At 43.3% G+C, this 27,935-nt stretch overlaps 1 protein-coding gene across 1 annotated transcript; it reads left to right on the top strand.

Annotated features, from left to right (window-relative positions):
• The first annotated feature begins 932 nt into the window (after window positions 1–932).
• gtf2ird1 (GTF2I repeat domain containing 1) lies at window positions 933–27,185 on the top strand. The gene is made up of 27 exons (XM_084474497.1): window positions 933–1,151; window positions 6,457–6,586; window positions 7,627–7,768; window positions 8,941–9,132; window positions 10,012–10,195; window positions 11,982–12,334; window positions 12,494–12,589; window positions 13,219–13,302; window positions 13,856–14,039; window positions 14,819–14,844; window positions 16,205–16,367; window positions 16,460–16,503; window positions 16,770–16,850; window positions 17,783–17,986; window positions 19,658–19,711; window positions 19,858–19,935; window positions 21,505–21,688; window positions 21,854–21,915; window positions 22,332–22,403; window positions 23,166–23,433; window positions 23,595–23,623; window positions 23,719–23,766; window positions 23,878–23,955; window positions 24,506–24,698; window positions 24,967–25,004; window positions 25,118–25,227; window positions 25,453–27,185. The coding sequence occupies exons 2-27, from the start codon at window positions 6,461–6,463 to the stop codon at window positions 25,519–25,521; spliced, it is 3,162 nt and encodes a 1,053-aa protein (XP_084330623.1). The 5' UTR covers window positions 933–1,151; window positions 6,457–6,460; the 3' UTR covers window positions 25,522–27,185.
• Window positions 27,186–27,935: the final 750 nt, after the last annotated feature.

Raw genomic sequence — 27,935 nt, 5'->3', positions numbered from 1 at the left:
ATTATTAGCAGTAAAATACATTTCTAGTAATCAAGTGATCAATTCAGAGAATGTGGGAATGGGATCAGGATCTAAAGAATATTGTTCCACCACTACAATATTTTTTTAGTAAATAGAAATAAGTACTTTATTACACGTTTATGACCAACAAACAAAGAGTCAAAGGCTTTTCTGCTTCTAACAAATAATCAATGACCATAGTGTCAGACGATTAGGTTAACACTGTATTGCCCTCACCTATATAAGAGCTAAACAGTTTAAAATATATATTCATGATTTCCTTTTTGTATGCATTTTTTTGTATGCATCTATACATACATACTTTCAAAGATCTAGTTACTTTTTTCTAAGAGAAGAATGGCATTAGGTAATTTGATTACCTTAAATATAGTTATACTGATTAGTATTCTTCATGGTTTTATAAAAATATGAGAGACAGAAAGAGAGAAAGAGAGAGAGAGAGAGAGAGAGAGAGAGAGAGAGAGAGAGAGAGAGAGCGTGCGTGTTATTGTGAGACTTGCGTGCCAAGTATTTACACACTAGTTGACAAAATACTTCACACTTTAGTTTGATAGGTGAATAGGATCTTGAATAGGTCCTCAATATTATACCCCACTATTCTCGTTTATAACAAAAATAAATGCGACGCGGTCGCAGTGCGTGGTAAAAGGTAAACGCCACACAGTCATAATAAACATGTTTTTTTTTTTTTATATATAAAGGTCAAGTTAAATGTGAGCTTTGTTAATTACATCAGGTCTTCAACCCATTCCAGGTAAATTCCCCCCATTGTTTTTTTTTCCCTTCCAGAGGTTCCCTAATCCTATATGTAAATCGCAGCCAATAGATGATGTTGTTGAGTTGGGCTGGGATTAGCAAAAGCGAATGAGTTTCAATTTTACTGGATTACAGAACAAAGAAAGGGGAAAGGATAGACTGCTGCTGTTTCAAAAAAAGAAACTGAAATATACAAATAAACAAACTGGCCTGTGACCGAGTGTGTTGTTGTGATGCCTCAGATTACGGTGTTTGAGCGGACGGCGGCGGTACATTGTAGATGGGAATAGTGAGCGTTTCTGATGGATTAAAACGGGGAATAAACCTATTCCGGGATTGACAGTAGCGACGGAGATATTGAATCGTTAATTGAGGTAAGGTTTTTAAGAATTCATTATGTCAACCAACATGCCAATAGTATGTCTTTGTGGAGCACGTGACTTTTCACGGTTGTTCATTTTGAAATTACAGATTATAACCCAATTCGACAGCGGGGAGGAGATGAAAGCGGAGTGCTAACGTCTGCTAGCATGGTGGCTAACGCAAAGAGGGGGCTAACCAGTTAAGATGGCTAGTTAGATAAACGTTCTGAGGAGCCCGTTAATTAGCCTACGTGATTAAACACGCATACTAATTATCGGAATGACAATGTTCATGACTTTTGCCACCGCGCACCGTCCGTTCGACCCTTCGCCAGTGGACTGACCAGCAATACTATGTTTTGTTTGGAATTCATTTGTCTGTCATGGAAGCTAGCTTTAGCTCGTTTAGCTTTGCGGTAAAGCTCAGAGGTAGCGTTATTATCCATGCACGGCTAAACCGCTGGTACAACAAAGCTGGCCGTCGCTGTCATGGTGCTTGCTCTTCTTCTAAATGCAAGCTATCTGGTAGGAGAAAATGACACATTAGCCACTACAATACTGTAAACCCCCCCCTCTCTTTGGAAATACACAGAGCCCCATAGTAAATATAACTCTATCTCGGCCATCTAGTAAGCACCACACACACACACACACACACACACACACACACACACACACACACACACACACACACACACACACACACACACACACACACACACACACACACACACACACTAGTATTACTTTGTAATAACTTGGCCAGCGTTACAAACTTCAATAGGCTTGTAGAATATAGAGGTTTATTGAAATGAGCGGTTCCAAAAAGGTTATCCATGTGGACTTCAACCAGCAGCTCTCCTGTTTGTATTGCACAAGGAAGATGTGAGCCACACATTCGTACACCTGTAAAGTTTGAAAGGAGGCAGAGTTATTCAATGTAGGCTACGCCTATACTTGTATATATTTAGTAATTATTTTGTTAATATTAAGATATTGTATAGCTAAGTGAAGTGAGCTCAGCCCTGAGCGTACGCCTCAACCTAAATACGCAGTGTTACAATGTCATCATCAAACTAGGTGGACGTGATTGATAAAGCATTTATTTTTATTGTTTATACCTTGGAGTTCAAGCATTACTGAAAATTGGGTTACGCTGGTTCGCCGATTTTGTCAGCTGTGTATATTATCAAGGCATGTCAAACCTGAGCCTCTGAAGATGGCCATCCTCATTTGTTCACTTCCATACGCTTTGTCTTAGTCCTTTCCAATTGGTGCCCCGACTATTACACATCTAGCAAGTACTTTTCCTATGTTATCCTAACATACTAACACTTATCCTAACACACACACACACACACACACACACACACACACACACACACACACACACACACACAGTTGTTTCGTTTAAGCTTAGCCATTGCTTGGGTTGTTTCCAAGTTTTAAAAATTAACCTTCTCCTATTTTCGATGTTTGCTTTTTAAACGTTTTGATAAACAAGTCTTGCAGCACACATGGGACTAGGTTGCTGCTGATTTTAATAGCCCAAACATATAACTTATTATGAGAAGGCATTCAATCCAGGTATGCAACCTTTCTGGTGTCGTCTTTCTACATGCTCACATTCTTGTTTTCTGATGAAAGGTATACAAGCCTATGGAAAATTTAATTACATCATGGATGGTCAACGTTGGCACATTCAAGATTACATGAGCTATTTTAGTCATGGTCGCTGCATACTTCTGCTGCCCTTATTCAACCCAAATTCCAATGCTTCTAATCTTGAGAGCCCTTCTAAATATCTCTTCTGGAACCTATTTAATAATGACACAACATACATTTACAATAATGCAGCAATGCAATTTTACCATCTGTTCTTAAAGTCAAGTCTCTATCCTCATAGTACCCACAATCATTTTCAGATTCAAACAGCAGAGCAATAAAGACCATAGCAACACAAAACAATGCCAAAACTTCGGTGTATTTTTTGTGGCTCATTGATTTTAATAAACCCCATCCACAGCTGGGAACGCATGTACAAGCTCTCCAGATGCTCATAGCCACAGACTATTCAGAGACTCCCTGACCTTCCCTCTATTCCCAATGCATCAGACTAATTTAAGACCACACAAAAAGCACTGTTGGTCAAATATTGACGTCACCCTTACCCTTAGTCGATATGCAAGCATACATATGTGCATACTCTTGCAATGGTGCCATGAATCATTTTTTACCCTGTGCTGTGTCTGTAATCAGCAGCAATTGTAATGGTTTCCCTTGGTTATTGTATGCATGTTTTAACCTCACAAGCATTACGCTATCGGCAACCACAGCATTTTTAATAGACAAGAGTCTTAATATTAAGGAAACCCAGGTGCCAAAGCCTCATTCTAAGTTTTTATCACTTGTTTAAACATCTGGAAGCTTTTCTTTTCAGGGTATTTCTTCATAAATAATTGGTAGCAACAAATCTCTTTTATTATGCTACACATTCAATCCTGTCGGGGAAAAGTCTGCCAGGCTTTATTGCCTTCCTTTCAGGGTGGATTTATTTTTCTCCAAACCTAAAGCAGGATTTGCAGATCATTGAACATCATGCTTTATGACTGGTGATACAAAAATCGTTGAGTTTTATAAATGGTAGCTGTTCTTTAATTCTCATCAACAACATTTTAGTAGATGAGAATTTATAGACAGAAAGTCTTTCACTCTGAAGTATCGGTAGAACGATCATCACAAGCTATTTTCCGCCCCTTGGATATGGTTATTACATTGACACTACTAGAAGGTGGGAGAGAGTCAGGTCTCTTCTGCCATAAAGTTTACAGTTTTGTCGTCTTTTCATCTACAGGAGAAGGGATCTATTGGTAGGCTTTTGCTTGGTCTTGCCTGGGGGCAGATGTATCAAAGGGGATTTTCCTCCCTTAGATAACAAATGTGACTTTGCAGTATATTCTCTCGGGCTTTGTACAGTGGTTTGAGGAATAAGGGGGTGGTAACATCTTTGCTCAAACCCTTCTTTGAAACCTATGCCTTTTCGGACCATCTCAATTGTTTTCTATACATTTCTGTCTGAGGAGCCAATGGTGTTCAAACATTGTTTACATAATGTCACACAACCTATCTTTTGCCATTGATAAATCAATGAAGGCAGACTTTTAAACAATGGGCTGGGACCGTTTTTACTTGTTTGTGAGCCCTACTATTCAGGGGATATGAATATGTATAGGTTTGATAAAATAGGCAGTTTAATTTCTGAAGTCACAAGTGTTTTCACATGGATATTTACACCACCATGCAGAGCCTGGTTGATATAGAAAATGTGCTTTTATCTATCTAATTCAATTAAACTAAGCTAGAACCCAATGCCCATGATACCAATAAGTAACTTGTAACTTGATGCCAAAACAATTCTGCTTCGTCTTGTGTGGTAACACACACACAAGCGCCCACATGCACAAGCGTATGTTACCATTTGTTTACCATTTGTTTTGTTTGTCCCCCAAATTTATTTTTCACAAATGGGGCCTCAACTCCAACTCCAGCACAGGACCAAAACCACATTAACATCACAGACCATTCCCAACCCCTTCTCTCATAAACACCAAGGCCGACGACATACGCGCATGCCTCTCATCGCCGCTTCCCTTGTTGCTCCCTTTGCTTTCAGTATGTGAAGGGAAGGCGGAGGACGTCTATTTCAAGGCCGTCATCATTTAAGAGAGGGGGGCTAATGTTTACTGTGGCCCCCAGGGAAGGTGGATTTAGACGGGCAAACCGACCTGGCATGTTGCAACCGGTGCAGCTGAGTCTCTCCCTCTCTTCTCCATTTAGTCTGTGGGTTTTGGTGCTCGCTGGAGGCTAACATAATGGCTCCTAGTGTCTGGAGAGATTAAAGGCCAGACCTGCATTGTTCGAATGCCCCGAGATTAGTTTCCAAGGTGACGGATTTCAGTTGCCATGAGAAAACACTGCCTGGTTTTAGGATGGCACCTTTTTTTTTACCCTGTTTTCTGTCTTTGACTATTTACAATTATCTTATTTGTTCATTTATTTATTTATGGTTCTTTGTATTCTACACATATCCCTTATTAAACCGGTTAATGATGTGTCCATGCCTACAGTGGTTCCACTAGGTTTCAGTATTGTGGTCATCCTTGTTCAATGCCCGTCTCTGCCCCAATTCATGGCTGCTGCAACAACCCAATTTCCCTAAAGGGATTATTGAATTGCAACCTAATGTAATTTAATCTAATCTAATCTCGTGGTCAGCAGTGCTCTGTAATAGGAGTCATCCGGATACATGGCTGTTCAAGCCAAAAGGCAGATGGGCTTTTTAGCACAATGGATATTGTATTTGTTATTCCTTTTAGTGGTAGGCCTAACCTTTTACAATGTGTGTCCCTTCTCAGGGGAGGAAATCAAGAATAGAGAGAGTGAATCTGATTTTGCTTTTTATTACATTTTTTTGAGAAAGTATTTGCAATTCATGTAAACTGCTTGCTGCAGTCTTATTTGCTTACTTGCTGCTTACTTGCAGGCTATTTGCTTAAAATAAGGCTGTTATCATCACATAAGCCTATTATTTGAGCAAATGTTTATTTTAATTGTTGACTTTATTTATGTATTTCCACGGTATCTAGCTAGTTTCTGGAAAGTCTGAAACGAAGCTATAGCATCACTCACTTCTTCAAAAGTGTATCACTCAGTCCTTTCAGATCAGAGTTGATTATTTGGAATCAGATAAATTTGTCCTCTTAAAAATGGGACAACAAAGAATGAATGATGAAGCTATAGGATTAGATAAGATTGTCCTTGGAAGTTAAATCTGGTTCAATCTAGGTTGAACATGCAAAGAAAAGTGAATTGGCTGTATATGTGTTATGCTTCTCTGTAGTAACTGTATTACACACTTACCATTATACCTAGAAAATACACAAAACTCCAAATATATAGTGCAAGTGTGGTTAGCCAGTCATGTACATTTCTGCTTATTTACATTCAATTATCCTTGATGTGAAAATACAATTCACAAGAAAAAAAACACAAACTGTGGCCATGTTTGAAGGAAGCCTGAATATAGACCACGACAGAATGCAGCGCACTGGAACACTTGCTATAAGTTTTTTTTCCTGCCTTTCATAATCTGATCTTTGGACTGGCCATAATAGTCCCACTGTCCTGCACCGTTTCCACCAAATATTTTCATCATATCAACATAAGACGTGCCAGCATCACTACACTAAACCACCAGTATCACTAATGAGCCCACATCTCGTTCTGTCTGTCTGTCTGTCTGTCTGTATGTCTGCAGCGGCATGGCTCAGATACGAAAGTCTGCATGTGAAGGTGTCAGGACAAACTTCCGGGCAGACCATGCTGGCCCACTGGTCTCCACCAGACAGGAGATCCTCACAAGCCTGGTATCCGCCCTGGACTCTGTGGTACGTAAACAACACATCGCTGTTTCAATATGCAAGAACTTTAACCGTTGCATACTACAATTATGGTCATCATCTTCGTCCGACATCAGTATTCTGCCATGCCGTATGTTGAAGACTGACCATAATTCTTTTTTGGGAGATTTATTGAGAATGAGTTGGTAATTTGTAGCTGCTATGACTGTATAGCCGATAGGTGAGCTTGTTTCTGATCAACTTTCAGCACCAACCATGCACATACCCTCATGGGGATATGTGGGTTACTCTAAAATGTCATAAAATAATGCGGCAGTAATTTTGGCTTTGTATTATCATATAGATGTAAATTATGTTATATGGCTTAAATTTTCCAGCTCCACCAAGTACAACTGCTAGACTAGGCAACTGCAGAGGTTCTAGCTCGGCCTGTTATAAAATCCATGCTTGTTTTGATGTCTATCATCAGGGCCAATGTCCAGACCTCTAAGTGTATTACCTGCAGGCTATGTGTTTCCCCCAAACCCATAAACCTACAAATGCTAGTAGCAGCGTTTAGCTTATTAGGGCTGAGCGCTCACTTCATAAATCGCCAAGCCCCCAGCTCCTAGCTAGGGAGTATGAGATACTAGCTAGCAGAGGAAAGCTCCCCGCTCTTCTCCCAGCTATGAATGGAAAGCTTTCCACTCATAAAGGCCTGGAGGCATTTGTGTGTGTTATCATGTACCGCCAGAATGCTTTTCAACCAATGGAAAGTTTGACCTGTTTGAAAACACTTGATGTTGAACAAAGACGTAATGCTAAACTAGACAATAGTCAATTATTTGTGGTTACTATTTAATTTAAAGTTCACATTATTGTATTCTTATAGTTTAGTTTTAACCCATTATCTAGCCATCATTCTGCTAATTGCAAAAATCTTGGTGTTAACGGTCACTGAAGTGTTTCTTAACAGTGGATGAGTAACAGATGACCCACTTGGGTTGTAAGCATCCCAATAGACTCCTTGGTTTCTGTAACGTTTCACTAGGTTTTTATGTAAATCAATGGCTGTCCTGTCGTTACAGTGCCTGGCCATGTCCAAGCTGAACGCTGAGGTGGCGTGTGTCACCGTGCACGAGGACAGTGTAATCGCCGTGGGCACGGAGAAGGGCAGGGTGTTCCTCAACTCTCGGCGGGAAATCCAAACAGACTTCTTCAAGTTTTGCCGTAAGATTTTAATATTTAAACAGGTTTTTTAAACTTTTATTCATTGTATTCATTTTGACATTAATTTAAACTGGTTATTTTTAGACTATGGAGGAGACGCTGGTTCAAGTGATATAAATTAATACACGTATGCATGGCTAGCTGTACTACTTATGGAAATGATGTGGCGTACAAACATCGCTCAGTTTCAATCTGCATCCCATCGTGAAATTAGTTTTCCAAACTAATAAATGATTGGATGCTTGAAGACACAACACATTATTATTGTTATGGCAAAGAATTAACTCCATGCATAGGTTCATTGTGAGTTGTGAAAGTAAACAATATCCTGAGATTTACCATAATATCCACATAAAATGATTGTTGAAATTCATCCACAAAGCAAACTAGATTGCCTGTGACGTGATCATTTCTCTAAAGGGAAGACATTAATATTCTTCAAAAGAGGGGACTCTTTCATTATTAAAACTAGAATTCTTAATTTCAATTTCTTGGATATTTTTAGTTCATATTCACTAGGGCTGTAAAAAATGCCCCCCAAAAAAACTTCTTAAGAAAACACCTAAGTTGGAACCATTTAAATATAATATTTTTACCATTATGTCCATAATAGGGCAAACCAATGCAAGAGACAACTTGTACAGGTACATTTGTTTCTTTTAAAGATCTTCATACATACACATGACAAAATAAACAAATAAATAGTGTCCTATACTGTAAAACTTAATTTAAAGACTCTCTTTCTATGCCTCTGTCTCTGTGTTTGCACCATGGTTGGTGCTGGAGTGAGACCTGAGAACGGGCTGTCTCTCGGAGTGAGACCAAATAAATGATTGGTTATTGATATCCTCATTTAATACAGGTCGGACAATGTTCATATTGGTTTGTACTGACTAGTATCAACCAAGTATTTCCAAACAAGGCTTTTTTAGATTGCTACAACTGCAATTGACCCTCTCTCTGCTGCAGAGTTATGTTGTGAACTCCATCATCACCACACGGTTGTTGAATTATGCGCTTGTTTCAGCTTGACAGACATTTCATTTTCAATCAATAAAAGTGGCGCAGTGTGACTCCTGTCCATCATGCAGTGCATTCGGTGCATCGGCCCAAATGGTGCAAATGATGCACACCATTTAATCTTTTTTTTCTTTCTCTGTGTATCACATCAGGGGTGCCGTGTTTGCAAAGTGCCGCACACACGCCAGCCAACACACACATCAAAGTCCAGGAGGGTGATGTGAACAAGAGCCTGGAGGGCGAACCCCTGAAGCAGAGGCCCAGCCACACGTCTCTCTCGGACCCCCAGTCCAACATCTTTGTCCTGATCAAGATGGTGGAGGAAGTCTTCACCGTGCTTTACAGTAAGAAGAGGCCGTAAAGCCTCTTTAATAGGAATAGTGTTATAATCATTATCATGATAATTTTGTAGTTTTATTTCAACAAAGTCTGTATTTATGCTTTGCGCTTTGTGACAAAACAGGATATTGTAAAGGTGTAGTGGAATGAGTGTGAGTAAGGAGTATGAGAACAATAGAATACCAGACCATACCACAGGTAACATGCCAAAAAGCTCATCTCCTCCTCCTCCTCACCAAACCGCAGCAGGCCTAAGAGAAAACTCTCTTTCTGGTATCAAAGTTTTGAGTCTCGACCTTGATTCAAGGACCGTACGGCCACAGGGGAACAGAGGCCCCTAGGAGGAGGTCTGTGGGAAAGAGGGGGATAAGATCTAAAAAAGCTATTGAAATAATTTTCAACTGTGATCCTCAGAGGTGACTGGCAGCGCCTGTGAAGATGCTACAACAGTGATATGATATTATCATAATTCCAGGCATGGGGTAGAAGCTGAGCTAATTACCCTGTTTTTATTGAACCTCTCTTTTGAAGTTGATAGTCACATTTGGCACCCACTGCCTCTCCTGCCCCAGCATTGTGAATGTGCTCAGCCTAAAGTGAATGATTGAATGCTTCAAGCTTTCGTATTCTGAAATCAGCAGATACATTTTATATTGGAAAGGAAACCAACTACTACTGCGATGAATGATTATGCTCCTCACAAAAAACACATCAAAAAACTTTTATTCCCCCGTATCCAAAAACCCAGTTTTAGGCACAACTTCTCCTGGTTGGAGCCTAAGGGGTTGCTCTGTTCTGAGGGGGACGGCGGTGGTAGTAGTAGCAGTAGAAGGCGGTAGAAGGCAGTAGAAGGCTTCACCATGATGTCTCCGTGGTCTCTGCAGGCGAGGCCGTGGGACAGAGCAGCCTGGTCCCGGTGCCTTACGAGTGGATCCAGAAGGAGCCCGGCTGCGTGGTGGCCCACGGGCTGCCGGAGGGCGTCTGCCTGAAGAAGCCCTCTGAGTACGACACCAAGACCCTCATGAAGATCCTGGAGCAGAGCCACCGCATCCACTTCTCCGTCAAGCGGTGAGTCTCACGAAAGCGTGCGTCTGTGTAACAGAGGGATCGGTTTTAGCCCAGAGTGAGTGTTGCTGTTCACAACAGTTCTGAATCGAGCGACGCAGGGATTTCGCTGAGCGGCTGCAGCTGTAAGACGGCACTGTCGGCACAGGCTCTGGCAAAGATTGACAATTTTGGTTGAGTTTGTCGACCTATTTTTAAGTCTTATTTTAAACGACCTGAGGAAGTACGATAAGTCGACAAGTCTTGATTCGTAGCTTACACTGTAACCCCCCCGGCCGAAAGACTCTAGTGGCTCCTCTTTAACACATACAATGTGAACGGCTCATTAAGGCTGAATTACATGAGCGGAATAGCCTGTCTTCATGGCTAATGCAGCGACCGAAACATCCATTTGTTTTATTAAGCCGTAAAAAGAAGAACTTCTGTCCCATTTTGAGAAGATAAAGGCTCCATCTTGTCATTAACATAACAGATGTAACATGTCCCCTCCCCTACAAACCTAATGTTTTTTGTTTTTTTTCCTACACTCGTGGGTAATAGAGTTTAATGTGATTAGGCTGCATTCGATACACTGGCTTTCACGAGGTTGCAAAGTCACACATTACCGCCAAGCAAAGAACACTGAAGACAATGTGTGTGTGTGGTTTTCAGTATACTATAGTATAGTTCATTATAATGTAGTAGTAAATAGTCTACTGTAGTTTCCCTTTGGTTTATAAATCAAGGGAACATGATTCAATATTACAATATTTTTAAGATAGGTTGGGAGGATAATCATATTGGATTAGATTTATGATTGGACATGGTAGTAGTAATATGTATTCATTGCGTTTGGTGTTACTAAAGCTTTGTCCTTGTGGACAAAAGCTATCATTTTTCTAATGGGTATGGCTCTGTGGTATTTCAATCTAGTTTAAATGGTAACAATTCGCTATGCCTTCATTATTTGAAGCAGCATGTTGTGAAGGCTAATTCAATCGGGTTCATAGATGAATAACTAACACATTTTCTTTTACATAAATTACATAATTGAGGGCCGGCTAGCACACAGAGAATATGTGACAGTGCAGGAAGAAGAGAAAAACAAGAGACTGTTCCCCCCCAAAGACAAAGGAGTGTAGTGGTAAAAGCAGGAAAGGTATGCCTGGTAAATTGGCTAAAATTAATTTAACTGGAGGCTCTATTCATGGTCTCTCTCTGTGTCTCTCTCTCTCTCCCTGTCTATCTAATAATTAGGCTGTCTGGGCCCCTGCGTATGATGAGCTGTTGATGGAGAAGATAATTGTTTTGATTAGATGAGATAAAACATTCAGATCCCCCTGAGGGGGGGGGGGGGAGTGGGGGTGAGGGAGGGGGATATTGATGCACAGGACAAGGTGATATCATTATCCAAGGACACCCGATTATACATCCCAGGGAAGAAGACAGAACCAATTTAATATCAAGCCATGGCGGCTCCATATTGGAAAAGGGACGGTGATTATGCTGCACGCATTTGCTATCGCACGTTGGAATCAACCGATCCATCTCCACTCGGTCACCTGTTAATACGTCTTTAGCGAAAGGATCCCATGAAGAACTGTTCCACAGAAAAAACATTTCCCTCAGGGTTTGAATGTGCTCTTGTTATAATAAATGGACACACACCGCTAAGCTCACTATTCCATGCAAGGGCAGCTCTCGTACAACATGAGGGAGAACCACTAAAGGGAACTACTTGGCGACCTGTTGAAAACCAGAAGGAACCCCCAACAAGGTTAGATCTTGCTCAATGTTTTTATTTCTACAGACCGTCGGGGGACTCGCCGCGGGAGTCCAGGCCCGTCGCAGACATCAACCACAGTCCCTCCCCGGCCAAGCTGTCGCCGGGCGCCCACGGCAACGCCGCCAAACCCCAGCAGCCCCAGGGACCCGCCACGTCCTCCAGCCCCCCCTCCTCCTCCTCCTCCTCCTCCATCACCGCCAGCAACTCGGTGCTGTCCAGCTTCCTGTACGGCATGCCCATGTCCTCCAAGCCCCACCCGCTGGACAGCAACCTGGACATCAAGCCCGTCGGCCTCCTCAACCTGGGCAAGGAACGGCCCGGCGCCATGGCGACCGGGGGTGACATGGGCGCATCGGCCAGGGACGGTTATTGCCACGGTGAGGAGATTTTTGCCACTTTAGAAGACCACACTGTGGTGTGTGGGACCATTACTCACCCGAAATTCTGTTCCCAAGCCGGAGGGTCTATATATATATATATATATATATATATATATATATATATATATATATGTGTATATGTGTTTGTGTTTTCAGAAGAGATGATCGGAGTGCCCAATGACCTAGGGCAGAGCCCCCCCGGAGTCCACATCTCCAAGAGGCTGCTGTTCTCCATCGTGCATGAGAAATCGGGTGAGAAGAACGGGCCGGTTTTCCAGAGGAATATTTGACGATGTCCGCTCTAGCATCTGCAACAGTAGACAATAACAACTTGATAGTGATAGATGTCTTGGTAGCATTTCAACACTTTCAATAATATATATATATATATATATATCTATATATATATATATATATCTATCAGGGTTTCCCAGGCAACCCCGGCAGCACTACGACCCCCCCCGAGTCAGAAAGCATATATATATGAAACTTTCAGTCCAAACTTCCTGATTGATTTTTAATGCGAAAAAATTAACGATAAACCACTTTCACCGAGCCCAAAGAATATACTAACCTCTAAACCATTCAGCAGTAAGCTGTTTAAATGTCAAGGCTAATCTTTTAATACGATTAGACACAATTCTTAGGGAGACTGAGTAGATGGGAGAAGATTAATCCAGAATCGCATTACACGCAGCCATTTTATGCCAATATAGACATGTCTTTTCCCATGTATGGCCCTAGTGATTTAAACCAAGAAACTTTCGCCCCCCAAAGAGAAATCTCTCATTAAGTTTGTCTCATATAGGTATGTTTTATTAGACGCCCTCCCACCCACTTAAAGGATTTATGAATCATTCCTGTGCTGCTCTACTCTTCAGAAAAGTGGGACTCGTTCATACGGGAAACGGAGGACATCAACACCCTGAGGGAATGCGTCCAGATCTTGTTCAACAGCAGATATGGTGAGCACGTCTTTCACAATTGTATAGCTTCCATAGGTCGCCTGCATCATAGACTATAGGTCACACCTGTCGAGATGGTGCTCCCATGGGATTCATTCACATCTTTTCCATACATTCAAATTACTATGAATGCACTAAGCACCAAAACCAAATTCGCAAAGGCTTAGCATGGGATTTTGCTTAACCTTTGACTGTGAACTTTTTAAGACAAAAAGTGTGTAAAAATGCATACTTAACCGAACCGTCCAAGAGTTCTCAGAAGCAGGGTCCAAACTCTTTAGCTGCCAGAGTGGAGAACTCTACTGGCCTAGCATTGTTGCAAACATGATGTTATTTTACCTGCCAAATAGTCAATTAATAGTCATTTAATATCGGACTCTGCTCACAAGCATGTCTACTTTCCTAGTGTCAGCAGAAGTGTATTTCGTCCTGGAGTGTAACTGAAATCATGATGTCAGGTGAGAGGTGGTCTAAGCAATGGCCACAATCCTATTGGTCCCTTTAAACCCTGTTGCTTGTCCCTCTGGCTCTGTCTCTCTCTCTCCCTCTCCAGCGGAGGCCCTGGGTCTGGACCACATGGTGCCGGTGCCGTACCGAAAGATTGCGTGCGACCCGGGGGCGGTAGATATCTTCGGCATCCCGGACCAAATCCCCTTCAAGAGGCCGTGCACGTACGGCGTTCCCAAGCTGAAGCGCATTCTGGACGAACGGCACGCCATCCGCTTCGTGGTCAAACGGTAACGTTGGGACCCTAGTAGACGTCCACTGCTCCAGCGAAATGAGCGTTCTGTGAGACCATTCGCAATGCGTCCCATCGTTCTTTACCCGAGTCCAAGTGCCGTTTCTATTCCAGTGTAAAGCTTGCACAGCTTATTAGATGGACTATAGTGGAAAGTGAAAAGGCATCTGTTTTCTTATTTCCTTGAAGAGATAAGTCTTCACAAATGATGCAATCAGTTTCTTTGTCGCCACTTTGCATGTTCGCCTCTCTATAGGATGATTACAATTAACGGAAATGTGGTGGCTGCTGTGCTGTCTCGTTAGTGTTAGTTATTGTTAATCGCCACCAATACTGATGGTAATCGAGGGCATTTAACACAGACCTAAACTGTTGCTGTAAGGTTTCTCCCCCTAATTGAATGGCCAGGCCTCTTTCTGTCTTAATTTCCCAAATTGTCGTACTGAGATTAAAGCACTACTGTTTACCTACTACTTATGGTAATGATTACAGCCGCAACATTGGCCTATGGCATAGCATTGTCGGTAGCTGCAATGCTACTTTAGTAACCTTAACACACACTCGATGCACAATTATGTAAACATTGGCTGTTACTGGGCTTATAATTCCAAAGCTAGCGAGTCAAGTGTTGCCACGGAAGGAAAAATACTTCTTGATAATCTTCCACTGGTGTGCAGTTAGGGAAATGCAACTTAAGTTTACTTTGAATGCAGCCAAAATGACCATAGAACAAAGGTTGTGACATCAATAACCTTTTTATTTGATTTTCTATTCCAGAATGTTTGATGAAAGGATTTTCACAGGTAAGGCTACATTTAATTAACAATTATGCACCTTGTATCCAGCATATTAAAAAAAGGTTGCATGTCTTTCCCCTGGACTTTGAATCCCCAAGGTTGTTACATCATCTATCAGTGACAGCTTGCAAGCTTGCAATGGTTGCAATTGTCAGAGCAATATTATGTTACTCAAAAAGGACCCACTACACACCTACATACGGGTTGTTGAAACAGTTGCTGTGTCTAGGCTATGCTTAAAAGTGTGTCTGTGCTGAACGAACCAGGTGTCTACTATGCTGCATGAATAGTGAAAGCAACACAGGAAAGTAACTTCTGCGCGCATATTGGTTTCTTTCTCCTAAAAGATTCAATCAAATGCCCATTCAGTGTTTCAATGTTTGCCCAGTTCCTTAGTCCCACAAAAGCCACAGATGTGTTTCTCCAACTGGCCCTGAACTCATTATCACTCGGGACTGAAGGATAGAAAAGGTGTCATTAAAACCGGACCTTGTGTGGTGGCCATGCAGTCATTTTATTCAAAAGAAATGGGTTTTCTATTTGCTATTCACGGAATCGACCAATAACAACAAAAAAATGACTCTTGATTAACTTTGTCCCCCCTCTCGCTCTAACCTGACCGAAGGCCCATCAGAGAACAATATAACCACACTAACAAAAGGACTGGGAGCTTGCACGTTATCTCCTGCAGATTAATTTGGAGCTCTAAGGGCACCTCGCAATTCTTCTGTGACAGAAAAAAAGGTTTTATGTTGAGCAAAAACAATCCACTTGCACCACACACAACCCATCAACCAATAGATAAAAAAGGACCTGTAAATCCTAATAGGAAAACAAGAACGGGTTTGTGAGGTAAAACATGAATAACTTTTCAACATGATGTAAAAACCTTCCTTTGCCCGAAGAAATGAACATACAAAGCCTATAAGTACTCAACCAACTTTTGTCATGCCGTCTCGGGAAGTCTCTGTGCAAGAGAGCCCTGAAACAAATGACGTTGTTGACATTAACTTTCTAATGCACAGCAGACACCCGACAGCGTGTGTGTGTGTGTGTGTGTGTGTGTGTGTGTGTGTGTGTGTGTGTGTGTGTGTGTGTGTGTGTGTGTGTGTGTGTGTGTGTGTGTGTGTGTGTGTGTGTGTGTGTGTGTGTGTGTGTGTGTGTGTGTGTGTGTGTGTGTGTGTGTGTGTGTGTTGACTGAGGCAAAGCTGTCAACTGATCCACTACAACTACTGATCCATTACAGGGCTGCACATGTGCTGAAAGAACAACAACCCCCGTCGGTCATCTGACTTATTCCTTTGCCTTCTGTCTTCTTCTTCTTCTTGTTTTTTGTGGGGTTGGTTTTAAAAAAAAAAACACAAAGCTGCCGGCAAAATGGCCAAGGAAGACGGACGCCACGACCTGAGCTCCATGTGCTCCTCGCTGGAGGACGGCTTCCCAGACAGCTTGTGTCTCCCGCACATCCCTGCCGTCGCGTCCTCCTCCTCCTCCCTGGAGCTCATCAGCAACCCTCATGGCAGCAGCAGGTACACACACACGCACACGCATGTACACACACATGCACACACCCACCAGGCTTGTCTGTTCAGAGTAACATGATCTTTTGTTTTTGTTTCAGATCAACCAGCGCCTGTGGCAGTCCCTTTGTCGATTGTGAGGCTGGTGAGTACAACGAAACACAAATAACTTGGTTTCACTTTTTTTTTTTTTTTTTTACATCCCATGGGGCATTGAGATTCAATCTCGACAAAACAACACCTGGATATCTAACCATGAGCACCCTACACAAACAACCTCTCTGTATTTGGAACCAACGCCAGGGGCCTGCTATTGGCAGTGTAAGCGGGCCTATTAGCAAGCCAAACTCAGATGAGCTGATTGACCTCTTGTGCCTCTTGTTTATTTTGCCTCTGCCGCCTGTCCTCCAGGTCCATCGGGAGAGTGCCTTCCCCTGAAGAGGATCAAAACAGAGCCTTCTGAAGAGGACATCATCCAGGTGACGGTGGCAGGTACGGGACGGTGCTTCTCATTCCAGCCACGGCGGTCGGCTTTCGTCCAAAATATTTGATATTTCATATTCTGTGGTGGACATTTTGTTGGGGTCACAGGCCTCATTTTGACACAATGAACAAACTGTAAACACTTCTCTCTAGCCGGCTCCTGAGGCAGTTAGAAAGTTGACAATAATTGCAGAACTGAAAATGTTTGGCATCATGCTACGCTATCATTATACTGGCAAAGTATACCCACGTTCTTTATCATAGTTTAGCATATTTATTTTAAAAAGTGTCAGACTCATATCTTCTAGGATAAGCTTAATGGTTCAGTGAGTTTTTTGTTTCTGAAAAACAACAAACATTTTACGAGATCGCTGGTTCACCCCGTTGCATAGCGGAGCAGAGTGGAGTAGTTTGGAAAGTCTTGAGATGTATGCCAACGGCCAATAAATCAGTGGTCTACTCTACTGCAGGGGTTGTCGTAGCATAACATCACAAATGTTGTGCTATGCATAACAAACTCTGGGCGGTTCTCTGCAGTCTCCTCAATCCTCGGAGGACCAACTCAACCCTGAACCCAGCTCCACAGGATCGCCACCAAACAACCGCTAATTGTGATAGCTGTGGGCACTCTAATTGGTGCCAGGTGATGACAATCCGAACTAGGGCAAATAAAATTGCTTGGCAATAATTGAATCACAACCCACCACTGCTATTTTCCGTGTTTCACCCGAAATGTTGTGTGATCCTGCATCACGTGCAACAGTGTTCTGCCCGAGTGTCGATGCGTGATTTGATTCGTAATCAGTTAAACGGCTTGGCGTAATGAGTGGAAGATGGGCGGGAAACCACATTTTTGAGGGTGTCATCTTGTGCTGTTACTCCTTTACCGTCGCTCCTTGTTTCCTCTGGTGTATTCCTCTTATCAATGTCCTTCTCGCCAGACGCCGGTGCCGGTGGTAGCAGCAGCAGCGGCGGCGGTGGTGGTGGTGGTGGTGGCGGCGGGGAGGAGCCCAGTGAGGAGCCCCCCGAGCCCCAGGCGGAGACCCCGGTTGCAGCCGTGTGCCCGGCCACCACCTCTCCCTCCGCGCCCTTCCACCCTCACCCCCACCCTCTCTTCCATCACCAACTCCCAGAGAACCACGCAGGTAACCCACGCCTGCTCCCCCGAACCCTGCCCCCTCCCACCTCACACACCAGCCCCCTCTCTTCCTGTAACGCTCCCAAACACAATCCCCCGCAACCACCACCACCCCTACTACTACCACAACCACCGGCACCCGCCACCAGCACAGGGCCGCTCTGGGGCCCCCCGGCTCCCGCTCCACATCCGCCTCGGGGTTGCCGTGTCACGGCCACACGTATGGAACCGCTTCTTAGACATTACTTCTTCCCCTACACCTTGTAGCTCCCAGCTCCGCCCACTTCTCCACTGCAACTCCCACCCCCCTTCTCCCTACACCGCTCCCCGTAGCCGAGTAGCGTCTAGCGCCCCCCCCCCCCCCCCCACCCCCCCAGAACAGTAGCCTGTCCCCCTTGCCCCAGACCCACCAGCAAGCTCCTCTCACCCTGCTCTGCTCTTACCCTGGGAAAAAAAACACGTCCATTAAACCCTTAAATCGGGTCATTCTAAATCCTAAAATCAACAGAATTATGACACGCCAGTACGAATGTCAAGTCATAATCCAGGGAAATCTCTCTGTTTGGACTGGAGTCTATTATGCGTGTTTCCAGAGGGGGAGCAGAGCTTTCCTTCTCGTCCTTCCGTCCTGGACCTGAGGCTGCTGTTGAATAATTCTGTGCCCAAGCGCTCCCTTCAGAGTCCCTTGTTTAAATCCCGACCCCTAGCTCCTGGCTAAATGTGTGAGTCATTTAAATGGCTGAGTGGCTCAGTCTTAATTAAGCCTAAAAAGAGTGTTTGAGAAGATAGCCTTTGCTTAAATAAGTCATATTTATCCAGAAAAGCACAATTTAGTTGGGATATATTGCATTTAATTGGGATATATATTGCATTTTTAGTGCGGCAATAGATCATGATCATGATCACTCTTTCGACAGGGACTGCATGGAAACATTGAATTGTTTAGCCAAGGACCTCTCCTCAAATGCTCTAGTTCTTTGGAAGTGACTCAGTTGTATTTTCATTTTATTAATTTGCTTCTGCTATCTTTTTAAGTTTTCTTTTCTTTCACAAATGACCACTAAAGGAGTGAAGTAAAAGGTGAGTTTGGTGTACGTAGAAAAGTTAGCGACCTTTTTAGATATTCTCTTAGTTCTAAACAGTAAAAAGAGAAATATGCATCAATCAGAATATTTCCTTGGCCAAGCATCTCCGCCATCGCAATAAGCTGGAACCCTGCCCTCGTGGGTTTTCAATTAGCCAAGCAGTGAGATATCATCTGAATCAAAAGATTCATATGTCCACGCTCAAAAAAGGCTCATCTGGCAAGGTTATCGCCCGCTGTTACCGGTCGAAGCCTGGCAAGCGCTTAAGCTTTTCCGGAAGTTTCTGTTAAACATAAACTAAAGCTAGAGAGGCTTATGGGAGGGCCTGTGCCAAGTTGTAGCAGCGTGGAGTGTTTCACGAGCACAACTTTGAGGAATGTTTAGAGCCCCTTGTCTCTGCTCCAGGATCGGAATGTTAGAACCGACTCAAACTTTTTTGTTGACGCAACGTTAACAAATAGTTCATTTTATAATATCCTATTTTTGACCCTCGAGCCACGATGGCCTCTTTATCCGTGGTGGAGGCTTTGAAGGGGTCGGGAATGGGGAGTGTAGCCGATGTCCAATGAGTGTTTTTTGCTTTCATCTTTCAGCTGAAGATATGCCACCCAAAGCAGGCCCCTACGGCATCGGAAGACTCTCTGAAGGTACCTACACATCCTTCACAAGATGACCTTATTTCTTCCGGATCGCCGCAACATTTGTCCTTTTTGAGATCAATAAGAGTGTCTGTTCTCGTTCTTCAATGTGTGCGATGGGTCTCATTTCTTTTTCACCAATTGTGCCCCAATAGGAAATCTTGTGGAGGACATTGGTGAAATGATTCTCCAGCTCCGGAAGCAAGTTGAGAGCCTTTTCAGCATCAAGTACGGTAAGGTTGTTTTAGTAAAGGGACGGCTTATCCCCAATATGTACGGACCTGTCCTCCTCTAGACTTTGAAGAACTCGCAACTCTCCCTTTAATGCACATTTCATGGATTGAGCACAATCAGTGTATTCAATCAAGTATTTGAACAGCCCTTGTCTTTGATATGTAGGTATATCGGTTGCGTCAGTCGAAAGTCGAAAGAATATTCAAAGTTTTCAAATGGAGCCGCAAACGAAAAACAACACGGGTGGAATCTCAGCGGGGAGAGATACAGATACAGAGAGACAGATATTTGAATACTGTCAGAATATGTGTCCGAACCGCATGTGTGCGTGTGCGTGTTCCTAATGGGAGGGAGCTGTTTGAAATTCAAACATGCACACCGTGCACATCCTGCCCCAGTGCTTTGAGTTAACTCACAGCCTGGACCCACCGGGGCTGAACGGCTGATGTCCTTGGCTGTCAGGGCGGCGTCAGTGCCCTCATTGCCGCCGTGCTCGGGGCTTTCATAGCACGTCCCGTTTCCGATTAGAAAGTACCCGTAGATGGTCAACGAAAAGACATGGGGGAGGGAAAACGCAATTATTATCAATGGAATCATTCATTTGTTTTTGCCAACCATGATAAGCCTTCCCCCGCTGGCGTCGCAGGATGTTGTTGATTCCCTGTTTCAAGTGTTTACAGAAGACGTTGCAGGTTTGGCCTTCCTCTACTGTGATCCTGTGGTTAAACAAATCGTTAACACAACCATTGTGTACTAAAGCACCTGTGTTTCATTGACAAGTAAGACAGGGATAGGGAAAATCCCGGGGGGGGGGGGGGGTGAATTAATATTATGTTGCTGTAGAGCTTCCGTTGACTAGAGCCAGAATATGGAGAGATAACCCTGCTCTGTACCTCGCACAGTGCTCTTGGGTACCGTGAAGCACATACGAGGTGCGCAAGTGCATTGAAAACCCAAACCGTACAACCTTGTATTATTGAATCGATGGTTTGCTAAGATCCCAGCCTCTTAGTGCGTATCTCAGAATGAAACGCATCAGTGTGCTCGTCCTGCACTTGTGGTCCGCCTTGACATTAGTGCACATGAAGCATACTGTGCGCAGCTTTATTATTATTATCAGGCAGGTTGCTCTTGTGAGCCTTGAGATGAATGCATCGCTGTCTTCTCACCCTAGGATAGGACTTTTTTGTCATATTTGTTGAAATTCTCTTTTGCATCCCAACAGCGATCCAAAATCAGATTCTCGGACCAAAAAACGAATCTGCATCTGTGGCTGTCGCTGTATAAACCTGTGTTATCATTTAAATCGGCCTGAATTAAATGCTTTGATGGTTTGACTGTCTGTCAAACTAGCAAGCTTGACACGTGTTTTGGGGGAGTGGCTCTGGACAGAGGCCTGAAAGCCTGGGTCAGAATCATCAAGTAGATGAAAATCGAGCTTACTCTGGCCGGGATCTCCAAATTGCCTACCCTAGCCTTAAGTGTGGATAAGAGAGCCTGGGCTATAGACCGATAAACCCTATCCCTCTCTTTGGTGTCCTCTCCTCTCTGTCCTCCTGCCCCTCCAGCTGAGGCGCTGGGCCTGCCCGAGCCGGCCAAGGTGCCCTACTCCAAGTTCCAGATGTACCCGCAGGACCTGTATGTCACCGGCATGCCAGAGGGCGTCTCCTTCCGGAGGCCCAACTGCTTCGGGGCGGCCAAGTTGCGCAAGGTCCTAGCCGTGGGCAGTCAGATCCAGTTCATCATCCGGAGGTAAGAAGGAGACCAGGAGGATTATGTCTTAGTGAGCTTAGACGGTAGAGAGAGAACAGCGCCACCCACTGGATGGATGGGCCATAGCCTTTTGTTTTTTTTTTAAGGCTGTGTTTGTGGTGATTTGAATTGTGTCGTTCTGCATTTTGCTTCCTTGCTCTGCAGGCCTGAACTGCTGACGGAGCTCGTTAAACAAGAGATGCCCCCCATTCCTCTCTGTGATGCAGGTAGCTTTTTTTTTACTTGCCTGTGATACGAGTATATTGTGTGTTCACAGCGTTGGATGGTAGCTTTATGAAGCACGTATCACTGGTATGTGTTTGCTCAAGCATAGCAGGCATTTTTCAGCTTTCATTATGGTGAACTTTGATACATGGATTAGGCATTTTAAAATGTTAAGATAGCGTTCAATAAAGGTTGGGGAGAAATCTAATCCGCCTTATACTCTTATGAATGCCCTTTTCTTGGCCATAAAGCCTGTCTTTATTAAGATAATTTATAACGGGTACATCATTTCAGGTTGCCTTTTATGGTATGACCAAGTTTGATAGTGTCACTGAAATATGGACAACTCAAACCTCCGGTCTCGGATATTTCTGAAAAACGCATATCAATAAACAAACATTGTTTTTGTTCCCTGCAGACTTGGACAACAAGGATGCCTTAACCACATCGGATGATATGATCCCTTTATCTAAGAGACCTGGCTACACAGGTAACCACCACCTGCCCATGCAGAAAAACATGTCTGTGACTCACTGTCAACAACTCCCCGTGGATTAAAGCTAATGGATTACAAAAACATAGCCAAAAGAAAATACCAATTTTGTGTTTTTGTTGACGTCTGTTAAAGTGGTTTGTGCCAAATTTATAATTTATTTCCAAAAGAATACCCACTCTCTGTAAGGTTGCCAGAAAACCTTCATGTTCATCATCTGAGGGGGGTTTTCATAAAAAAAATATGCACAAGCATTTGCACATACACATGTCACAATGTCTGTAAGAAGTATGAATCCTCAAACAAGTACAGTGAAGCACTTAAGGAAACCACGGCAACTGAGGCATGCTCTAATACTGGATGTGGCTCTTAAACCACAGAGCATACGGCAATGAACGACAATGAAAGAAAAGAGTTAATACCACAAAAACATCTTTTTGTAGAGGCTACAGGGACAAAATTGGTGAACGGTGCAGAAAGAAAGTTTTAAAAAGTGGAAACTATCCCAAATACATTATTAATCTTGTGATACCGGCCCTCATGTTCTGCAGCATTACATAAGATGTGTATGACATCTATTTAGGCCAACGGTTAAGCTAGTATGGCGGTAGTTAGTTCCAAACCAATGCTATTAAGATGTTATGGATACAGCCCACCTTCGCATTTCTAAACGGCAGGCCCTCATCCATCCTCATCCCCTCTCTCTCTCTCTATCTATCGCTCTCTCTCGGTCTGTCCCTCCCTCCCTCATTCACTCAGAGTGCATGGAGGGCAAGCTATCCCGGGCCGACCTGGCCAACACGCTGCGGGAGCAGGTGCAGGACATGTTCAACAGGAAGTACGGCGAGGCGCTGGGCATCAAGTACCCGGTGCAAGTGCCTTACAAGAGGATCAAGAGCAACCCGGGCTCGGTGCTCATCGAGGGCCTCCCGCCGGGCATCCCCTTCCGCAAGCCCTGCACCTTCGGCTCGCAAAACCTGGAGCGGATCCTGGCCGTGGCCGACAAGATCTGCTTCACCATCACCAGGTGATGGTGATTTTTAAAAAAATATTAATTTCAAAACTATTATTTTGATCATTGACCTTACCTGTTTCATTTGCACTGCTGAGGATGCCTGGTCATAAAAAGGTCACCATAAAACCTTTTTATTTGCTCATGCTCATAATGCTTGTTTTTTTTTTTTGCAGACCTTTCCAAGGACTCATTCCAAAACCTGGTGAGAAACCTCAAGAAAATGTCAATTCTTTACCATGTTCCTCTAAACCTCCATAAACCGGTACCCTTTGATATAAACCTTTATTTCTCTCACAGCACCAAGGCGCGTCACCTTACTCAAGAAGGCCTACGGCTCCATAAGCGGTAAAGAACGGGTCAACACCAACGTTGTTCCTGACTTTGTGTAACCAAGGTGTTTGGCCTTCACCTATGCAGCGTATATGGTGCCACTAAGCTGTGCTCTTCGTCCCACAGACGACGAAGACATCAACCGCATGGGGGAGAAAGTGATGCTTCGAGAGCAGGTCAAGGAGCTGTTCAACAGGAAATACGGTGGGCACGACTCTCCGGGCCTCACACTCACAACGAGAAAGCGGCTGATTGCGTCAATGCACTGTGGCTGGAGGTTGTGTGGCATGGTTTTTGTCATAGCTCATCGCTACGGTTTGCAAATGATCATTGTACCACAATATCATATATCATATCATAAATATTTTGTGAGAAAGTTAGATCACCGTGGTGAATATAGGTTCATTTTGGTTTGAGAGACGGATGCGTGTGTATGAGATCCAAATTTGAACCGAATTCTTGTATGTACACACAACATACAGTGTCTTATGTAACAACTTAAATTAACAACTTCAAACGCACCTTAGGAATACTGAAGAACCTGATCTTGGCATATCCCCAGAGTAATATTCAACAAGTTCATTGATTCAAGCAGCCTCCAATTGTTGTATCTCAGAGGTGGATGTATACACAAGTTAGAAAGACGGGAAACGGCCTGATAAGTCCGTCACGTGGTGTGCTGCTCCTCCAGAAGATATGATGTGATGTGATGTGATGCCTGAGCGTGTGAAATGTGTGATGTCGGTGGGTTCAGGTGAGGCTCTGGGTCTGGACCAGCCTGTGGTGGTGCCGTACAAGCTGATCCGAGCCAGCCCGGAGTCGGTGGAGGTCAGTGGCCTGCCGGAGGGCGTCCCCTTCAGGAACCCCAACAACTACGACCTGCTCTGCCTCGAGAAGATCCTCCAAGCCTCCGACCAAGTCAGCGTCGACATCAAGAGCCAGCTACAGTGAGTGGGCCAACATAGAGTAACATTTAAAATGGACTCAGCGCTCTTTCATTTCTCTTCCCAGGATTGAAATACAAACGTTGAATTCTCCAGGTGTGAGCCCTGCCTGTAGATACGTCGAAAAATGCAAACAGTTTAAATATGGAGATCTTAACGATTGTTGAACGATTGACCTTGACGCAAAGAATAATAATAGAGAGATGTGTTTAAAAAAACACTTCCAACTGAAAAGGGCAACAATCTGAGCTCTTGTATTCCCCTCATGCAGGCCTTTTGCAGAAATATGTACCGAAGCTTGCAACACAGGTACGTAACCTTGGGCTGCCTTTGGGGGTCTGTTTTGAACAAATGAAATGAAACACAGAGTGCTTAGAAAGGCATACCTTTATGTGCCTTTTATGTTTTGGTTTTGATCTCAGAGGGGACAGAGGTCTCCATTAATCGACGCAAACGCAAGCGGGTCCAGGAGTGCAACAGAGTCCCTGAATCATCCAACGCCGGGGTATCGCCTAATCAGATTCCAGTAATGGTGGGTATTTTATGATCATATATATAACCATGCCCGCTGAGTTTGAAGTGTTCTGATGTTCAGAGTTCTGCTGATTAAAAGAAACCAAAATGATAAACGTTTTGGGATATCCGTTTCCAGACCATCATCTGAAATATAAACTGACATCCGGTTTGTGATTGCGATGCGATGGCTTAAAGCCCAATCGAGTTGGAAGCATCACTCATGTGATTTTCTCTCTTCCAGCAATGGCCCATGTACATGGTAGACTACAGCGGAGTGAATGTGCAGGTTCCAGGGAAAGTCAAGTACTGACGGAGTTAAGCTTTCCGTGACGTCAGAGGGACGGAGATGAAGACACGACCCTGGTATTTATTGCTATTCCACATGGAACATTAACACTTTGCCTGAGTGCCGCTGCTGAAAAGTTCTCTACCAAAAAAGAAAACCCACAAAAAAAACTACACCTGCGCTCCCCCCCCCCCCCCAACTCCCACCCACCTCCTAGGAATGAAGAACTATGGAATGTATTTCGAATCAGTCAGGCCGGCTCATTGGATGGCTCTCTTCAGTACTGCTGAAAAGCTGGCGAGCAAAGAGATGGCTATCAAACGTTTTCTACCTGAAAGAAGAGGGAGAAGAAAAAGAGGATGGATGTGACTGCATCATTGGCTTTTAAAAAGAGCTATATGTAATTTCTTACTAACAATGCATTTCCCCTTTGCATTTAACTGAGTGTCCATCCACGTGGGTGACGTTGTGGATCCCGTGTGGATCCGTCTTTTGTTTGCAACACTTTACTGACAAAAAAAAATAGGCAAGTCTTTGATAACAATCTGGTTCCACTGATTATGATATTTGTATTTTTTATTTATTATATTTATTATGGAAAAAATTATATGTGCAGGGATGTAAAATACAAGAATACCAAGTTCTTACTGAACGGCCAACAACACTAAACGGCAGAGATGCTGCATAGTGTAGCGTAGGCGATAAGAGGTGACTACCAATCACACAGCCGGCATTGAAGTGTCTTAACTGGGCCCACACAAGCCATCAGGAGTTCAAGGACACAGGATGATCAACATGAACGTTTTGCCTTTCAGTCTTGTAAAACATTTGTGAAAAGACTATCCAGATAGTTGGAATTGCAGTAGTAACCGTGCCCGCGATAAACCCTTTGGTTTTTAAGGAAAAATGTTTTAAAAAAAGATATAGCCGCCTCACTTTTTCATTTTTGTTAGCAGCACATTTACAGTATGTAAAATAACTCATGTAAGTCAAACTGAATGTAACATGTAAAGGAAATGAATGGTATGTGTAATTCTGCGATTGACCGTCTCTGGACTAACAATATTTAATAATGCTGTACCTTAATGCCAATTAGGCCTTTTAAATAAAATGTGTTGCCTTGGACCTTTTGCGTGTTTGTAAAACATGACACAACAATGTCAAAGTTGTCTCCATGCAAAGAATGTATGCACTCAAACCCCATTACGACCCTTAGTCTACCCCATAGCCATTATTATTTAGCATGCCAACACAAATTGGGTTTTTGGTGGGTGAAGTAATCACTATTGAACTGTTCCACATCGAGGTATGTTTGTAAGTCACCTGTCAGGAACACCGCCAGGCATCAGGAGTTTGCGTGACATCTTTTTAGCCATGTGAGCTTGGTTGTTTCTGGTTTGTCTTTGATGTCCTTTCTCTTTACAACACTCATATCTTACCTATAGGTGCTAGACAACTTTGATGGTATCATTGCATTCCTAACAAAGGACTGAATTACAATTATATTATAATTTGACCTACAGAATTTGATTAACTGGATTCCAAGCCTGCCGGCTCCCCTCCAATCTAGCCAACCATGGTGATTATACAGATGACTGTTGCGCCAACACATGTGTTTGCCCACGCAGAGAATCAATCCCATACACCAATGAGTTTATTTCGATTTAAACGCTTATAAGGCTGGCCCATTTCAGAGCTCCATCAAATTTCAATAAATGGACACAGTATTTTATGCTATAAATGTTTAGCAAACTTTTTTTTTAAACAAAAAAATCGAATCTGTTTTGAATTGACAATAAACCTCTACAAAATATAAACTCCATTGTATTATCTGTTTCGGTTTCGCAGTAAGAATAGCCGGATGAAATACAGATATCCAGTATCGGATCAGTGCATCTTTATTACTGATTAAATAGATCTGCACTACCTGGGCTTCTTTCCATGAAGGGTATGTTACATCAATGTCTAAAAGATGGGAAAGCTGTTAAGCATGATATTCTTGATTGCTTGTGCAAGTATCTTGTAAAATATTACAAGATGTGTCAAGAAGTGCCAGCTAACCCAAGACAGTAATTTGTTTTAAAAGTCTTGGTAGGTCTACAACATAGTATCGTATGCTATTTCCCATTGTTACTAAAATAATAGAGTAATGCAGAAAGAACAGATGTATTATCCCGTCTTCGCCTTCGGGTCCCAACCCTTTATCAGAGCGTAGGCCTACTAATTTGTTTGGTGCAGGCTATTTTCAGAACAATGTTTAACAAATGTTGCTTTTAAAAAGTGATGGGGACTAAATCTGCCATCCCAAAAGGGTTGGGTAAATTACCAATATGATTCTAAACCGTACTAAACTGAGCCACGAAGAAAATTAAGATTTGCACTTCAGCATCTTACCCTTCCACAGCGGTTATGGCTGTACAGCTCCTGCACCACCGCGA

The sequence above is a fragment of the Micromesistius poutassou genome (assembly GCF_964030765.1).
Source record: "Micromesistius poutassou genome assembly, chromosome: 10".
Taxonomy (NCBI): Eukaryota; Metazoa; Chordata; class Actinopteri; order Gadiformes; family Gadidae; genus Micromesistius; species Micromesistius poutassou.
This window is presented reverse-complemented; position numbering and strand designations above follow the sequence as displayed.

Bases quoted from the DNA above. Each gene is read 5' to 3' on its own strand.
- gtf2ird1 (XM_084474497.1), top strand. From the start codon at position 6,461: ATGGCTCAGATACGAAAGTCTGCATGTGAAGGTGTCAGGACAAACTTC. The intron at 17,987-19,657 runs GTAACCCACGCC...TTCATCTTTCAG, and splicing joins ACTCCCAGAGAACCACGCAG to CTGAAGATATGCCACCCAAA. The intron at 21,916-22,331 runs GTAGCTTTTTTT...TGTTCCCTGCAG, and splicing joins CATTCCTCTCTGTGATGCAG to ACTTGGACAACAAGGATGCC.